We start from the raw sequence: 19,271 nt of genomic DNA on the forward strand, positions 1-19,271 counted from the left end.
CTCGTGCAAACAAGCGTATCTATATCGCTTTTGTCTTTCTCAAATGTACCTTTTGCCACACTGCCAAATATAAAAGCAAACAAAACTCCTTTTCCAAATATTCCCTTTACTCCATCGATAAATTCAGTTGATACGTTATGCCTTACGACCCGTTGATCAGTCACCATACTTCTTTTACTAAGAACTAAATCACGAAGCACTTTTCTCTCCACGAAAAGCTTATGCATTATTTCGGGTACCAAAATAGGAATAGCAATACTACTCAACTTTCCTTTTATATCTTTATGTATTATAGAAGATGCACCTCTACTATAACCACCATATGGAGTAAAGCCATTATCTATTCCTTCATCATGTACAATTTTGTTATGCAAGATTATACCTACATTTTTAGATAGAATATACCCACTTATCCGATCTGCAAAAACAGATACATACATTTTATTTTGCACATATCTTCCATCTTGATCTTCAAAATAAAGCTTTAATTGGTTATTATTGTCGTATGTATAAATAAATAAAATAGGACCAAATATTTCTTTATAGTTAAGATCATCGGATGTGATATCCGATTGAATAATTGTCGGATAAACAATTTTATTTTCTTTATCTACTTTCCCACCTAAAATTATTTTTAGTTTATTATTATCGATTATCGCCTGTAGCCTATCTAATTCTTCTTCTCTGAGTATTTTACCTACTATTACATCCTCACCACGATGATTTCCTACCTTCAACTTAGAAACTTTTTCTTTGAGTTGTGCAACAAATTTACCTCTAATTTTTTTATGTACAAAAATCGCATCAGGCCCTGCACAATCTTGACCAGCATTAAAGAACTTTGTATACGTTACGCCCTCCACTGCTTTATAAATATCAGCGCTTTCAGTAATAATAATAGGATTATGACCCGACCCGTTATTAATCATAAACGCACCAGGCTTAATGTATTTTTTTACCTTATCCTTCGTTTCATTACGTCCTGTAAAGATAACCAAATTTGATTGTGCAACGTGATCTAGCAAGAAATTATCTCTATTACCTGAAAAGAGAGATACATTAGGGCAAATATTACCTAGCTCTAATATTCTAAACAAACCCTCTATTGAAGCTGCACCTACTAATACACTACTTGTACGCACAACTACACTCTTTGAAATAAAACTTGGTATTATTGCAAACAGCAACAAAGAATAGAGTGGCAAGTTAGATGGTAAAAAGACAGAAACTTTAATACCTGTATGTGCTCCTAAATATTTTTGAAGTTTGTTTATATTTTTCAGTGTGTATACACAACGGTCAATTTCGTACTGTGTAACACTGACAGGTTGATATTCGACAAGCAGATTTTTAATCTCTTTCGAATTTTTTTCCAGGATTTCTATTAACTTCCTAAACTCCAGCTCCATTTAATTTATTAAACTCTAGCCCTATTATTTATAAATATATTCACTATGATTGTATATAACTTTTTCCTTGTTTTAAAGTGTATAACCATTAAAATTAATCTAGTTTATAGGCTCAAAATGTTATGAGTAATTGTATTATTTACCTCATAGGTTTTTCAGGTAGTGGTAAATTTACCATAGCAAAGGAGTTGTGCAAAGCCATCTACGCAGTACAAGTAAGTAATACTGTGTTCAATGACCTGATATTTAATTTTGTAAACTTACAAAACTCCATAGTTCCAGATGACGTATGGGAGCAAATTTTCGAAGTAAGAAAAAATGTAGTCCGGGTACTAGAAAAATATTACATCAAATCAAAGCACTATATCTTTACAAATGAACTACTAGAAGGTGATACGTATGATCAAAGAGTATATAACCTGGCAGTGAATTTAAGTAAAAAAATAAACACACAAATTTTTCCTGTAGTTTTACACTGTAGTCACGATGAGCTAATAAAACGCATCAAACTAAAAAGTGCAAGAAACAAGAATAGAAACCTTGTTACTGATCCAAATTTTACTATAAAAAGAATACAGGAGAAAAAGCTACTGATACCTAAAGATGCTTTTGAGATTGATAACTCAACTTTAAGTGTAAAAGAAACTGTAAGTAAAATTATCGAAGAGGTGAAAAACAGAAAGCTCACTGTAGCTTTCATAGATAAGGCATAATATTTATTTCAAAATCAAGTTACAACTCTATTTCTACCATTGTTTTTTGCTCTGTATAAGCATCTATCAGCACGTTCTATAAATAAGTTAACATCTTCAAGATCAAAACTTTGCACTTCTGCAACCCCAATACTAACAGTTTTATTCACCACATTACCTAACAGCATAAAAGGTTTTTCAATAACAGAACGTATTCTTTCTGCAATAGCACATGCATCTGACACACTTGTGTCCGGCATAACAACAACAAATTCTTCGCCACCAAATCTAGCTAGCAAATCTGTTATTCTAATGTTTTCAGAAATCCTTTTTTGTATCTGCTTTAAAAGCTCATCTCCAACAGTGTGACCAAAGTTATCATTCACCATCTTAAAATAATCTATGTCCAGCATTAATAAAGATAAGCTCCTACTCTTTGCTATAGAGTCTTCAACAATATTCTTTAAATGTTTATCAAAATACCTTCTATTATAGCAGCCAGTTAGTGGATCCTTTATGGACATCTCCGCATTGTAAGATAGATTCATCCTTAAAGCATCTTGATATCTCTTACGTTTTACCTGAGAATTCACTCTAGCTATTAATTCATTTTCATCTAATGGCACCACTAAATAATCATTCACTCCTATTTCCAATGCCTTTATTAGTTTATTTTTGTTATGTCCCTCATCAGATAAAATCAAAATAGGTGTATAACGTGTCTCCGGTTTACTACGCAGCTCTGAACACAAACGTAAACCATCAATTTCATTGAATTGTATATTAGAAATAATAAGATCATAATCACCTTTAATACTCGATGCATTGATTGGATTGCTTAATACTTCTACCAAACGGAAACATTGCTTCGACAAAATTTCACATATTCGTTTCGCTTGTGACATATCCTCATCGATTACCAATATACGACCGTAATAGGTTTCATTTGCGTATTCTATTAAGCTCCTATCCATTATCCCGTTCATTTCTGCATTAGTCTTATCCCTTAAACACAGCTCATCAATTACAAACTTCAAACGAGTTAGTGATTTGATCCTTGCAGATAATGCAGTCTCATCTATTGGTTTTGTTAAAAAATCATCTGCACCTGCATTTATGCCCTTTACTCTATCCTCTGTGTCATGTAATGCAGTTACCATCACCACTGGTATATGCGTTGTCATTGGATTATCTTTCATTTCTTTACACACCATAAAACCATCTATACCAGGCATCATTACATCAAGTAATACAATGTCTGGTTGTTGTTCAACCACTAAATTTAGCGCCTCTTGACCCCCACAAGCAGTAATCACTGTATAATACTCAGCAGTGAGTTTAGCTTTTAACAGTTTAACATTAGATAGAACATCATCTACTACTAGAACCTTTGCTGTCATTATCTTGATCAGATACACTATCTATATTATAAGTAGGATAAAGCTTGCCGTCCTTACCAGTTATATATTTCACTTCTTCCGTGCTATATAAATCCTCAATTCCAGCATCTTTTAACAATTTTTTTGTTTTAAACTTTATACTAATAATATACCTATATACCACCCTAATAAAACTAATAAATATAGGCATTTTTTCTTTATCAATAACGATTAAACCCACTAGTGCCACAACTAAAATTTCTGAAAAACCTATGTTAAACATTATCACGATATAGCAGAGACCTTACTCTTCTGATTATAGATATTAATCTACTCAAATCAAGTTTAGCAGTAATCATTTCACTTAAAAAACTATTATAATACTCTAGCTGCTCTTTATGAGCATGATTCCATACCTTAACACAGTTGGAAGATTCTATCACCTTAATAGTAAGATTGTAGTGATAGTCGCTTAAATCATCTAATGCATCACTAATTACACTACGATCCCAATATGAAGAGTGGCTCTTAACTTGCAAAGCAGTTTTCCTTATAAGATCAAACTTAAGCAATGATTTTAACTCAAAATATATTTTGGCAACATCAAGCACAGGTAAAGACGTTTGTTTAGCAATTAACACAACATCCAGTGCATAAGCAAGAACATTAAGATTAGCCAATTTTTCAACTAGATCTTTATCTATGTGTAATTTTAATAGATCATGATTGTAAGCTTTCAATAAACGTTTATCCAAAACATTAGCTAAGTTTTGAGTCAAAACTTCAATGCCATCGCGAAACTTTAAAATTCCTGTCAGTTCACTCAAACCAAATTTACTAAAATTTCTTACTAACCAAAATGAAACCCTACCAACAAACTTCTGTATATTTCTTACTACCTCTAAGTACAAATTAACCTCAACCACTCCATCTAATTTATCCACTTCTTCCCAAAGCGCATTCAAATTATATAGTTGGCTCACAATAATATACACATTAGCTGCTTCATGTATTTTAATTCCCGTGCTTTCAGCCAAATTATTAATAAACACACACCCCATTCTATTTACAATTTCATTAGTAACGCAGGTAGAAACAATCTCTCTACGTAGCTGATGCTTCAGCACATAATCCCCAAACTCATCCACTATCTTTTGAGGAAAATAACTCAATAAATAGTCACTAAAGAGAAAATCTTTTTCAGGTAAGTCAGAATTTATAATTTCGTTCTTTATGTATGTTCTAACATAAGACATTAACACAGAAAGTTGTGGAGCATTCAACCCTAATGATATCTTTGCTATTTCTTCATCAGTTGGAAGAAATTCTACACTTCGATTTAAAAGTCCAGACTTCTCAAGAACTACCAGCAATCTGTGGTGCTGCTCAAACCTATCTTTTGCTTGCATTTCCTCAAGAAGTAACGCTTTTGTTTCGATTTTATTATGATCATTTAGAACTTTAAACGCCACTTCATCAACCATGCTGCCTAATATTTTATTTCTTTCCTCTAAAGAAATACCCTTTTCTTTCACAGCGGTGACAAGTGCAATCTTTATATTCACTTCTAAATCAGAACAGGCAACTCCAGCCGAATTATCAACGAAATCCGCATTAATATACCCACCATTATTGGTATATTCTATCCTGCTAAGCTGCGTACATCCCAAGTTACCACCTTCTATAAACATAGAGGCTCTGATATCCTTACCATTTACTCTCAGAGCATCATTAACTTTATCACCAACAACACCATGGCTCTCATTTGCTGCTTTGACGAATGTGCCTATTCCACCATTCCATATAAAGTCTACTTTCGCCTTCAGTAAATACCTAATTAAATCACTTGGAGATAATGTATCTTCTTTGATACTAAAACACTTCTTCATTTCTTGAGAGATGTTAATATACTTACTATTACGCTCAAAAATCCCCCCACCCTGAGAGATTATTTCTTTGTTGTAATCCATCCAACTTGAAAACGGTAATTCAAAAAGGCGTTTACGCTCTGCAAAACTTTTTTCTGGATCAGGATTAGGATCAACAAAAATGTGAACATGGTTAAATGCACCAACCAAATGAATTTTGTTTGAAAGTAACATTCCGTTGCCAAATAAGTCACCTGACATATCTCCAATTCCTACTACAGTGACATCTTGATAAATATCTTTGTGCATTTTCCAAAAGTGCCTCTGCGCTGCAATCCAGGCACCCCTTGCTGTTATACCCATTTTTTTATGGTCATATCCGGCTGATCCGCCTGATGCAAACGCATCTCCAAGCCAAAAATTATACTCAGCAGCTATTTCGTTAGCATAATCAGAAAAAGTAGCAGTTCCTTTATCTGCAGCAACTACCAGATATGGATCATCTTCATCATATCTGATTACATTCTTTGGTGGGATTATTTTACCATCCACTACGTTATCAGTAATATCAAGCATACCTTTGACGAAATTTCTATAACACTCAACACCTTTCTCCCTCAAAGTCTTTGTATCCTTATAGGCCTGCTTTATTACAAATCCACCTTTTGCCCCAACTGGAACAATAACTGCGTTCTTAGTCATTTGAGCCTTCATCAAGCCTAAAACTTCCGTACGAAAATCTTCAGTTCTATCTGACCATCTTAATCCACCACGCGCTAATTTCCCCCCTCTTAAGTGGATTCCTTCAAATAGATTTGAATAAACATATAATTCACGATACGGACGAGGTTCAGGTAAATTATCCATCTTACTTGAATCAAACTTTATAGAGAGATAAGGCTTATCATCTTGATAGTAACTGGTCCGAACAATAGCCATAATCAAATTAAATATTGAACGCAAAATATGATCATGTGAGATATTACTAATTTCCTTGAGCAAGTCTTCAATTTTCTCTTTGAAAATATTTGTAGTCTGCACTCTATCGACATCCACATTAGGGTTAAATCTAGCACGAAACAATTGTATCAGGTACTTTACTATTTTTGGATATTCTGAAACTACCTTTTGTATATACTCCTGATTATAACTAAAGGATACTTGTTTAAGATAAGCACTTAAAGTTCTAATCAGTAAAACTTCCTTCCACTTTAAACCAGCTAGAATAATAAGGCTATTAAAGTAATCGTTTTTTNTTTTTTAAATACTTTAGTTAATGTTATCTCAAACTGCTCTTTCAGAGTAATATTGTTCACCAGTTCATCAACCCGTGATAACACAAAATGGTGTATCCATACTCCATCATCAATCTTTATATAATAGCCATTGTGAGAGAGTATCCTAGCTCCTAAGTTTTTAGTAATTCTCAGTATCTTTGACAGATCCAAACCACCATTATTTGGTGTATATACCTTCAGTTGATAGCTCAAGCCGTTGTTAGTAAGTCTTAAATCTACTTCACTAATACCTTTTTTTCGAACAATTTCCAATTTCTTCATATCAGAGTACGCATCGTGAGGCTCGAAGTTCTCTTGGTAACTTATTGGAAAGACATTGCAGTAACGAATAAATATATCCTCAACAGTGCCAAAGGTATTATATAAATTATCTATAAAACGATCTTCCCATTTTTCGGTAATACTTCTTAACTTACTCTCTATTTCACTGCTAGAAGTTTGCAAATTGCCCGCTCTCAAAACAATGTGCAACTTCATCAAATCATATTCATTAATGATATGGTGATTATAAATATTTGCACTTTCAGCGTTAATTTCATCTTTTAGTATATCACGTATCTTAAACATCAGCCTAGCACTAGCATAACGCATAGGAATCAGCACTATGCAACTAGTAAAATCTCCTAGACTCCTCAAAAATAACTTCACTTTTGGTCTAATTGCAAGAGACATAACTGAGATGCAGATTTCAAATAATTCATCTTCACTAGATTGAAATAACTCATCACAAGAGAATACCTGCAGAATAGCTATCAAGGCTTTATTATTGTGCCCTCCTATTACAAACCCNACCCTGCTCTTTTTTCTATTACTTTAATTTTGTCCTTAACTACTGGAATTGTTCTAATATCTTGAACTTCAGCAGATGAAGTAAATAATCCAAAAAAACGCTTTTCTTTTACTAATTCTCCTTGATTATCATACTCTTTTATTCCAATACAGTTCATATACGTACGCCGATGCACTATCGAGATTGAATCTGACCTAAGCACATAGGGAGAACCTAAGTTTTCAGAGGAAACTAATACATTTTGATACTCCTCACCAACCTTAAATAAACCAAGATTTTTTTGATCATCGGGAATTAATTTTCCATCCTGATTTACAACACACTCTTGGTAACCTAAAAACACAAAGTTATTATTTTTCAACCAGTCGAAAAAATCACCACGATCTAACTTTTCCAGCATTAATGGCCAATCTTCAACAGAGTAAGTAACAGCTTTTAACGTCTTATGTAGAGACTGTCTCAATACTTCAATAAAACTATCACTGATACTCTTAATGATCACATATATAATTGATTCTTTTTTAGCATCACCTGCTTCTTCTAAAGAACAGATATCATCAATTAGGTTACTCTTTCTCTTGACGTTAATAATACTATTGCTATAATAACATATAGTTAAATTATGCGATTTAATGCTGGTTATGATGGAATCAACCAAGAAAGGCATGTCATTATTGACTATCTTGATTATAGTAAAATTTCCTTCTATCCCTGGTAAATCATTAGTGCTATATATTGCTAATTTACTTTCATCCCTTTCCTTCTGCGAAATAAAATCATAAGCATCTTGAGCAATATGCAGTAGAAACTTATTATTTATCTTCAAATCGCTGTTATAAACAAAGTTATAAAAATACTTAATAAACTCCCTAAGCTTATCATGATCAGCAAGCTCTAGTAACGACTGAACAACTTTACTACTAATATTATAATCTACACACATAATTTAAACAAAGATACACACAAAAAGTTTAAACTTTCTTAACTAAGATTTCATTATCAAGAGTGTATACAATTAATTCATCATTTTCCACTACTTCTCCTGATAAGATTAACTTAGCTAAATTATTTTGAATACATTCCTGTATCACTCTTTTAATAGGTCGTGCACCATATTCAGGGTCATACCCAATTTTTGCTATCAATTCCTTTGCCTCCTGCGATAAATTTATAGTAAGTTTACGCTTAACGAGGGTTTCTTGTAAATAAGAAAATTGCACATCAATAATCTTATAAATATCATCTCTAGTTAAGCTATGGAATATAATAATTTCATCTAATCGATTTAAGAATTCAGGTCTGAATGCAGATTTCACTATTTGCATTACTTCATCTTTAGTAGCTCCTTTAAGCATTATCTCAGCACCAAGATTGGAAGTTAAAATCAATATAGTGTTGCGAAAATCAACCAACTTACCATGGCTATCGGTGAGCCTACCTTCATCCAATATTTGTAACAACAAGTTAAATATATCTGCATGAGCTTTCTCTACCTCATCAAACAAAATAACTTGATATGGTCTCCTTCGCACTGCTTCAGTCAATCTCCCACCTTGCTCATAACCAACATATCCAGGAGGTGCACCAATAAGTTTTGAAACAGAGTGCTTTTCCATGTATTCTGACATATCAAAGCGTAAAAGAGCTAATTTATCATCGAACAAAAATTCAGCAAGAGCCTTTGCAAGCTCTGTTTTACCAACCCCTGTTGGACCCAAGAATAAAAACGAACCATAAGGTTTATTTGTATCCTGCACACCAGAGCGGGAACGCCTAACCGCATTACTCACTGCTTCTATCGCTTCTTTTTGTCCTATCACTCTCTTCCCTATTTCACTTTCCATATTAAGGAGTTTTTCCTTCTCGCTGTGCATCATGCTTTCAACTGGAATACCTGTCCACTTTGAAACAATATTTGCAATATCATTTTCAGTAACTTCTTTCTTTAAGAAATCACTTGATACTCCTTCTTGGCTCTTTAATTCACTCTCAAGAGCAGGAATAATGCCATACATTAACTCCCCTGCTCTACCTAAATTTCCATTGCGCTGAGCAACTTCTAGTTCCTTTCTGGCATTATCCAATTTCTCAGCAGTTTCTTGTATCTTCGCTACCTTATTTTTTTCTATCTGCCATTTGCTGTTTAGGTCAGCGAATTTACTATCTAATCGTTCAATTTCTGCATTTATTTTCTTTAAGCGTTCTTTAGAAGTCTCATCACTTTCTTTTTTCAGAGCTTCTGCCTCAATTTTTAACTGAATGATTTTTCTATCAAGTTCATCAATAACTTCAGGCTTGCTATCCATTTCAATTCTAACTCTACTTGCTGCTTCATCGATCAAATCAATAGCCTTATCAGGCAAAAACCTATCTGTAATATATCTATTAGATAACATTGCAGCAGCGATTATTGCACCATCAGTAATTCTGATACCATGATGCACTTCATACCTTTCTTTCAGTCCTCTTAAAATAGAAATCGTATCAGTTTCCGTTGGTTGAGAGATAAAAATAGGCTGAAAACGCCTCGCAAGTGCTGGATCTTTTTCTATATGTTCTCGGTATTCATCCAGCGTTGTAGCACCTATACAGCGAATCTCTCCTCTTGCAAGTGCAGGTTTTAGTAAATTAGAAGCGTCCATTGCTCCACTTGTTGCTCCTGCTCCAATCAAGGTATGCAATTCATCTATAAACAATATGATTTTCCCTTCTGCTTTTGAGATTTCGTTAATCACCGCTTTTAATCTCTCCTCAAACTCTCCCCTAAACTTAGTACCAGCAATCAAAGCACCCAAGTCTAAAGCTAAAACCTTTGCATCATGCAAACCAAGCGGCACATCATTTGCAACTATCCTATTTGCAAGCCCTTCAACTATTGCCGTTTTTCCTACACCAGGTTCACCTATCAACACCGGATTGTTTTTTGTTCTCCTCAGCGACACCTGCATAGTTCTTCTGATTTCTTCATCGCGGCCAATAACCGGATCAAGTTTACCTTGCATAGCAAGTGCTGTTATATCCTTCGTGTATTTCCTTGCAGCATTCAATCGTTCTTCACTGCTTGGTGAATCAGCTGTACTGCCTTTCCTCATTGCTGCAATTACCGAATTTAATTTTTGTGGCGTAACACTATTCTCTGTTAAAATCTTACCTACAACACTATCTTTTTGCACCGCAAGACTTTGCAATAGCCGTTCAACAGTTACAAAAGAATCCTTATTTCTTTGAGCAACACCAACTGATTCCTCAAAAACCTTTGCCATCTCTCTCGAAAGCTGCAAACCACCGCTACCTGGACCTTCAACTATTGGTAATTTTTTCAATGCACTTTCAACTGCATCAGAGATACCCTGTATATCTCCACCACATGCACTGATTAATTCACTCACTAGCCCTGATTCATCTTCGAGCATCACTTTTAATAAATGCTCCGGCATAAAAATTTGGTGCCCGCTTCCTAACGCTTTTGTTTGAGCGCTTTGAATAAAACTTTTCGCTTTTTCAGTAAATTTATTAAAATCCATAGTTCACACAAGCTGATAACATTAGGTATATAAACACTCATACCTACTTTATCAACAAAAAATCATCCATGGCCTTTTTTACATCTCCAGTACCAAATATTGCAGAGCCCGCAACTAAAATATCTGCACCTGCTTTTATAATTTCAGCCGCATTAGAAAGGTTGACTCCACCATCCACTGAAATTTGGGTATTAAGATTACGTTCTTGTATCATTTTTTTCACAATAGATATCTTATCCAACTGTGAACGAATAAAGTTCTGTCCACCAAAGCCAGGATTGACTGACATAATCAGCACAATGTCCAGTTCATGTAGTATGTACTCCAAAACACTTGGATGAGTTGAAGGTACAATTGAAACCCCAGCTTTAACAGTTTCTTTTGCATTATTTACATTCTTATATGATTTTATCTTCCTTATTAACCTTTCAAGATGTATTTCCGCTTCCGCATGCACAGTGATTATATCAGCACCAGCATTCACAAAATTTTCAATGTGATCCCCTGGAGAGCTAATCATTAGATGCACATCAAAAGGAAGTGCACTATATCTGCGTATTGCTGAGACAACACAAGGACCTATCGTAATGTTGGGAACAAAACTTCCATCCATCACATCTATATGTATATAATCTGCACCCGCATTGCTGACTTCTTCTACCTCTCTCCCCAATTTTGCAAAATTCGCTGATAGTATAGAGGGTGCAATCTTTATACCCATATTTTTAAACTATTCTTCCAAAAATTTTTCTGCATCAAGTGCTGCCATACACCCAGTACCAGCTGCAACCACGGCCTGACGATATATTTTATCCTGCACATCACCTGCTGCAAACACACCTGACCTACTAGTTAAAGTCGTTCCAGATTTTGTAGTAATATAGCCTTGCTCATCCATTTCCACAAAACCTTTAAAAACACCTGTGTTTGGAGCATGACCAATCGCAATAAATACTCCATCAACTTTAATTTCTTGAGCACTTTCTTCTTTAGTTGATTTTATCACAATGCTAGTTACTCTCTTGGGATTTTCTTCTCCTAATATCTCCTCTATTGCGTGATCCCATATTATTTCTATTTTATCGTTTTTAAAGAGCCTATCCTGCATTATTTTCTCCGCCCTTAGCTTATCACGCCTATGTATCAGCATAACTTTTTTCGCAAAGCGAGTTAAGAATATTGCTTCTTCAACAGCCGTATTTCCTCCACCTACGACAGCTACAACTTTGTTTCTAAAAAATGCACCATCACAAGTTGCGCAAGCTGATACACCATAACCTTGAAATTTTTTTTCACTTTCTAAACCAAGCCATCTTGCTTGTGCACCAGAGGCAATAATAATTGCATCTGAGTGGTAATCATTGTAATTGCCGTAAGATTTAAACTTACATCCATCAAGTTGCTTAACGCTTTTTATTTCATCGTCTACTATTTTCGCACCAACCTTCTCTGCATGCAATCTCATCTGCTCCATCAGCTCTGGACCTTGTATCGAAATAAAACCAGGATAATTTTCAACATCCGTTGTAATTGTTAGCTGACCTCCAGGCTGCATACCGGTTACCACAATTGGCTCTAAATTTGCACGTGCTGCATATATAGCAGCAGAGTAACCTGCCGCTCCAGAACCAATAATTAAAACTTTCGTGTGCATTTATAACTCTTCACTATAGGAAGTCAAATAATCAACTACTCCCTCATCGCTTGCTTGCATGGCTTGCTTGCCTTTTTTCCATCCCGCCGGACACACTTCACCATATTCTTCATTATGCTTGATTGCATCAACAATCCTAATAAACTCATCAATATTACGCCCTAGTGGTAGATCATTGATCGACTGATGACGTACGATAAATTTGCTATCTATAATAAAAGTTGCCCTAAGTGCAATCGAATCACTGTGCAACACTCCATAATTTCTTGATATTGACTTTGTTATATCAGACACTAAAGGATAGCTAATTTCTCCAATTCCACCTTCACTAACCGGAATTCTACGCCAGTGGTGATGTGAAAATTTAGAGTCTACACTTACCCCTACCACCTCAACATTACGCTTTGAAAAATCATTCACTTTATTACTAAATGATATTAATTCAGTTGGACAAACAAATGTAAAATCAAGTGGATAAAAGAAAAGAACTGCATATTTATTTTTAATAAACTCGCTTAAGCAGAAATTATCAACAATTTCTCCATTAGAAAGAACAGCAGGAGCTGTAAAATCAATAGCAGATTTTGTTACAAGATTCATAAATAACCTACTAACTCTTAATACTATAAATTTTACACCTTGATCAAGCAGTATGCAAGTTCTCTTTACTCGCTTGATTGATATAGTAAAACAAAGTTTTCTTGATGGATTCAAAGTCCTGCAAGGTATTTCCCTCACATCTTGCGGTTAGGCAATTTTGCGTATTTGATGCTCTAATTAACCACCACCCGCTATTATCATCTGCAACCACTTTTACGCCATCGAGATCTGAAAAAGCAACATTTTGCTTGCTCAGCATTTTTTTTATCGATTCAATTATCTGAAATTTTTTCTCTTCTTGAACCGTTACCTTTATCTCATGCGTGATGTACAACTCAGGCAAATCTTCAATGATTTCAGAGAGATTTTGTTCTTTTTTGAGTAGAATATCAATTGCTCTCATCGCTGAATATAATCCATCATCAAATCCCAACTCAGAGAAAAAGAAATGCCCACTTAATTCACCCGCAAATTTTGCATCTTCCGCTATCATTTTCTTTTTTATTAGCGAGTGGCCAGTAGCACAAGTGATTACCTGCCCTCCCAATTTTTTGACGAAATCATGGATTTTCATACTCATCTTCACATTTGCAATGATTTTATCTCCTTGATACTGCTCACGTGCAAAGAGCATGAATAAATGATCATTAGAAACAATATTACCTCTATCATCAATAAAACACACCCTATCACCATCACCATCAAGTGCAATACCTAGATCACACTTGTGTTCTTTCACAGCGCTAATTAACTGAGCAAGATTTTTTTCTTCCATGGGATCAGGAGCATGTAGAGGAAATGTGCCATCTATAGAATCATTTATTACTATATGCGTGTGATTAGGTAAAATTCTTTCAATGTATCGCATAATTCCGCCTGCAGGACTATTACCACAATCCCAGGCGATTTTTAATCTTTTCGTAGAATTTTCTTGTACTGCATTTTTTAAAATATTTATATACCGGTCATATATATTAATATCAACCACATTCCCGATTTTTTGGCTGCCCCTGATAGTACAACTGAGAATCTCTTTTATTTCCTCATCAGAGTAAACTTTTTTACTGCTGAAAAATTTAAAACCATTATATTCACTTGGATTATGAGAAGCAGTGATTATAATGCCAACTTCTGCTTGTGTAATCTGAGTTGCAGTGTAAAGCATCGGTGAAGAACACAACCCAACACGTATAACATTTGCCCCAGATGAAACCAAACCTCTGATCAACTCTTTCTCGATGCTGGGTGAAGTTATGCGACTATCATAACCAACACAGACACTCGCTACACACTGACCAAATTTTCGGCCTATTTCATACCCATCACCAATATGCAAATCTTTACCTACTATGCCCCTAATATCGTATTTTCTTATAATAGAACTATCCATACCGAGGCCTTAAATTTAAAAAGAAAAGGGATAGAAGCCTATCCCTTTTTAGAATATTATTATTACTTTTGTAAAGTTGATTTAACACAATTAACTTGAGTCTCAGTAAGTGCTGATAAAACAGCATTAATATCATCTTTAATATCATCTTTAATATCACCTTTAATATCATCTTTCAGTACAATATCATCACCATTAAGCTTAAATGCCCCATTTATAACATCTTCAAGCTCAGTAATCTTTGCTCCTTGTTGATCAATCTCTTCTCTTTGACTCAAACATTTCCACACAAGNTACTGCGACACCTAAAGCTGCCAGACCAAAAACTAATGGATGAGCTGCCATAAATCCAAACGTTGTAGTTAAAGCACTAGTAACAGCAGCAACAGCAACATAAAAAACAGTCGCAACTTTCGCTGCAGCTACACCAACCAAAGCTTTATAAGGCGCACAATAAAAATAAGCAGCTACCAGTGCAATCGCAGCAGCCACACCAAAACCAACTGCACCAGTTGTTTTTTTGTGATTAATTACCCATCCACTAGCTTGAGTATACCCACTTTTTACACTTTCTATCACTGACATAACTAACACTCCTATAAAACAAATACTAAAAATTTATTAATCTTAGTATACAGTAAAAAAATTTGCATGTCAAACATTAACTAATTTTTTAATATTTAATCATCCTATAGCTCAATGCTTCGGCAATGTGTTCCCTCTTCACTGCTTCGCTATTTGCAAGATCAGCTATAGTTCTTGCAACTTTTAACACACGTGTATAGCCTCTATTGGATATATAATTTTCTTTTAATACATATTTTAAAAGTTCTAATCCAGACTGATCAGGTTGAGCAAATTTGTTGAGTGCGTCACCATTTACCTCTGCATTGCACCGCGTATCACAGTTAGCGTAACGTTCAATTTGTATATTTCTTGCCGCTACTACTCGTTTTCTAATAGCTTCAGTTCTCTCCCCTTCTGCAGAGATTTCAGGAGAAAGTATATTAACATTTGGCATTTCAACATATATATCTATTCTATCAAGCAGCGGTCCAGATATTTTGTTCCTATAATCCATTCCACACTTTGGAGCTCTGTTGCATGTTCTGTTCGTATCACCCAAATGTCCACACCTGCACGGATTCATTGCAGCTACCAGTTGGAAATTAGCGGGATAAGTAATATGAGCATTCGCTCTTGCGATGGTCACCTTTCTATCCTCAAGCGGTTGACGCAGAGAATCAAGCACCGATCTTGGAAATTCAGGCAATTCATCGAGAAACAACACACCGTTATGTGCCATAGTAACCTCTCCAGGCTTCGCGTTTCTTCCACCTCCTATCATTGCAGGCATGGAACACGAATGATGAGGCTCACGAAAAGGACGCACCATTTCAAATGTTCCATTTGTGATACTAGAAATTACACTGATATCTATCATCTCTAATTCACTCAAATCAGGAAGAAGCCCCATAAAGCGTTTAGCAAGCATTGATTTACCCGTACCCGGCGGACCAACAAGAAGCATATTATGTCCACCTGCTGCTGCAATTTCAGCCGCTCTTTTTGCAACAATTTGACCTTTTATATCTCTCATATCACAAATTGATCTCTTCTCCCTGGGCAATTGAAAAGCTACCGGCTGAATTGATTGATCACCTTTGAAATGTTTTATAATATCAATTATCTTTTCTACAGCTAAAATCGAGATATCCTTTACCCATGCAGCTTCTGCACCATTCTCCCGCGGGCAAATTACTCCTTTATTTTCTCGCTTTGCATGAATCGCCGCTGGTAATACTCCTGAAACCGGCATCACTCTTCCATCAAGAGCAAGCTCACCCATAATGATGTGTGAGTTAGCCTTTTCTACTGATATAACATTCATGACAACAAGTAATCCGATGGCAATAGCTAAGTCATAATGGCTGCCTTCCTTCAGCAAATCTGCAGGAGAAAGATTCACGGTAATTCTCTTTGCAGGTAACAGTAAATTTATTGAATTTAATGCTGCTCTAATGCGCTCTTTAGACTCAGCTACAGTCTTATCGGGCAGTCCAACGATATTAAAAGCCGGTATTCCATTGGCCATGTGAACTTGCACGTTAACATTTACTGTATTAATCCCCTGAAGCGCCACAGTATTTATACTTGCTATCATAATGCATTTATTAAATTTTTAATATAATATACAGAATAAACAATAAAGTAAAGTTAGAGATAGGGACAATTTCTGTTGAATTTATACTCAGCTATAGAATAAGCTATATGTGTATGAATGAAATAAATTATATGGCACTTAGACTTATTCCAGACAATCTCAACATAGAATTCAGCAAGTATAGAAAATTAGCTATATTAACTAGTATAATTCTTATTATCCTTTCAATATTCACTATTACATTGCGGGGAATAAATTTAGGGATAGATTTTACAGGTGGAGTCCTGATAGAAATTTCATCACCAAATGAAAATTCCTCAGCCCTTGATACTTTAAAGGAAAATGGATTTACTGTACAGACCTCAAGATCTGGTAATAATTTAGTCATGTATTTTAAAGATGTAGGCGATGAAAATTCAATTCAGAAAATAAAAAATATCTTAGAAGAGGCGTTGGGCAACTCAATTATCTATCGCAAAGTGGATTATGTTGGACCACAAATAAGTTCAACACAAATCTTCGAAGGAATACTTGCAATACTTATCGCAATTGCTGGAATATTCTGCTACATCTGGATGAGATTTAATTGGCAATATGGTTTAGGTGGCACTGCAGCACTAATTCACGACGTTATTTTAACCACAGGTTTTATTAGTTTAATAGGAATTGAATTTAATATTTCATCCACCGCTGCTTTACTTACTGTTATTGGATATTCAATCAACGACTCCGTGGTTATATACGACCGCATTAGGGAGTACTGCGGTCAAGGCGATCAAACCAGAGAAATAGTAGATAAAAGCATTAACGCCACACTGGCACGCACAATCTTCACGTCTGGTACTACTCTCCTTGCAGCACTTCCATTAGTACTAATTTGCAAGGATACAGTAAGAGATTTCAGTTCGATCATCTTTTTTGGTATTTTAGTGGGCACTTATTCCTCAATATTTATATCTATTCCCATCTTGAATGGAAAAAATAAAGTGTAGGAAACAGATATTTTTTATGTTACATTCAATAGCAAAGGATAAGCTAATAGGAGTAAATGAAGTATGGCACAGCAAACAATTGATGCAGAGTTACGCAATGTAACAGGAACAAAAGTAATGCGCTCGTTAAGACAAAAGGGGTATATTCCTGGAGTTATATATGGAAAAGGACGTGAAAACTTGCATTTAACATTATCAGCTAAAGAGTTCACAAAACAATATAAGTTAGGCTCTCTTTCTGCTCATCTGGTAGAGCTAAATATAGCAGGTAAAAAAGAGTATGCAATTCTGCGTGATACTCAGTGGCATGTAGTAAAAGATACTATAGAGCACGTAGATTTTCAGTTTGCAGATAAAGACAGCGAGATAAAAATAGATATACCTTTATTATTTACAAATGAAGATAAAGCTCCTGGAGTAAAGTTAGGTGGTGTGCTTAATATTCTATACCGCTCTATTACTATAAAATGTGCTCCTGATAAGATACCTCAAGCTATAGAGATTGACCTTTCTGGTAAAATGATCGGCCAATCTATACACATTAATGATATACAATTGCCCAAAGGTGCTAAGCTTGCAGGTCATGAAGAGGAAAACTTTACTATCGTGACAATTTCTTCTACTGGCAGTGACAATGAAGAAGCTCAAGAGAAAACAGAGCAATAGTGTATTTGATAGTTGGGCTTGGTAATCCAGGTAAACAATACGAATTAACCTATCACAACATTGGTTTTATTATTGTTGATGCAATCTGCAAACATTGGGATTTTCAAGCTTTTTCTAAAAAAGCTGATTACCTGGTAGCTTCTGGTTTAATTAATAATAATAAGGTACTGCTACTAAAACCTCAGTCATTCATGAATAACTCAGGCATTCCTGTTTCAAAAGTGCGGAGCTTTTATAAAATTCCATTAGACAATATCTTAGTTATACACGATGATGCTGATTTGCAGCTAGGCAGAGTTAAAATAAAAAAAGGTGGCAGCTCTGCCGGCCATAACGGTCTTAAATCTATAGATAGTTTTATCGGGAACAACTACTGGCGCTTGAGATTTGGAATAGGTAGACCTGAAGATAAAAAAAGCTTATCAGATTATGTGCTATCAAAATTTGTAGATATTGAGTATATAACTCAGTCAGCTATAAAAATAGCAGAAGATATATACTCAATACTAATAGATACAGAAGTTAAGTGAACAGCTCACGAAATACACAATCGATTATATTTATGAACAAAATTTCAAATTGCAGTAGAGCCCCATTCTGTTGTATATATATCAGAACATTGCTATCCTGAATTTTAGGTAATGTTATTAAAAACTCAACTTTAATCCAGCCAAAAACACAAAACCTGAGTTATTATCTCCTACCCCCGATTCTGCAGTGTTAAATCTGACAACATCAAAATAATACGAAGCACCTGTAATTAAAGGATATTCTAGACTTAGAGCATATGAAGATAATTTGTTCGTTCCTAAGTTAGCTATTTCTCTTCTGCTAGTAAAATAAGT

At 34.9% G+C, this 19,271-nt stretch overlaps 5 protein-coding genes across 5 annotated transcripts; all 5 read right to left on the reverse strand.

The window, feature by feature from the left end:
- Positions 1-2,584: 2,584 nt before the first annotated feature.
- LOC108364862 (response regulator PleD-like) lies at positions 2,585-3,501 on the reverse strand (the record flags this gene model as incomplete). The annotated part of the gene is made up of 1 exon (XM_017618728.1): positions 2,585-3,501. A coding segment is annotated over exon 1 (917 nt), but the record flags the coding sequence as incomplete, so codon positions are not given.
- Positions 3,502-11,003: 7,502 nt separating this feature from the next.
- Positions 11,004-11,681, reverse strand: LOC108364863 (ribulose-phosphate 3-epimerase-like). Its single transcript, XM_017618730.1, has one exon. The coding sequence runs from the start codon at positions 11,679-11,681 to the stop codon at positions 11,004-11,006; it is 678 nt and encodes a 225-aa protein (XP_017474219.1).
- A 9-nt stretch (positions 11,682-11,690) lies between these two features.
- LOC108364864 (thioredoxin reductase-like) lies at positions 11,691-12,614 on the reverse strand. Its single transcript, XM_017618731.1, has one exon. The coding sequence runs from the start codon at positions 12,612-12,614 to the stop codon at positions 11,691-11,693; it is 924 nt and encodes a 307-aa protein (XP_017474220.1).
- Positions 12,615-13,129: 515 nt separating this feature from the next.
- On the reverse strand, positions 13,130-14,604 carry LOC108364865 (phosphomannomutase-like). The gene is made up of 3 exons (XM_017618732.1): positions 13,900-14,604; positions 13,525-13,827; positions 13,130-13,177 (listed from the first exon to the last, which is right to left on the reverse strand). The coding sequence occupies exons 1-3, from the start codon at positions 14,602-14,604 to the stop codon at positions 13,130-13,132; spliced, it is 1,056 nt and encodes a 351-aa protein (XP_017474221.1).
- Positions 14,605-15,277: 673 nt separating this feature from the next.
- LOC108364866 (competence protein ComM-like) lies at positions 15,278-16,768 on the reverse strand. Its single transcript, XM_017618733.1, has one exon. The coding sequence runs from the start codon at positions 16,766-16,768 to the stop codon at positions 15,278-15,280; it is 1,491 nt and encodes a 496-aa protein (XP_017474222.1).
- Between the last annotated feature and the right edge of the window lie 2,503 nt (positions 16,769-19,271).

This window comes from Rhagoletis zephyria, unplaced genomic scaffold (assembly GCF_001687245.7).
Source record: "Rhagoletis zephyria isolate East Lansing unplaced genomic scaffold, Rhagoletis_zephyria_1.1 Rzeph_scaffold_01695, whole genome shotgun sequence".
NCBI classification, from domain to species: domain Eukaryota; kingdom Metazoa; phylum Arthropoda; class Insecta; order Diptera; family Tephritidae; genus Rhagoletis; species Rhagoletis zephyria.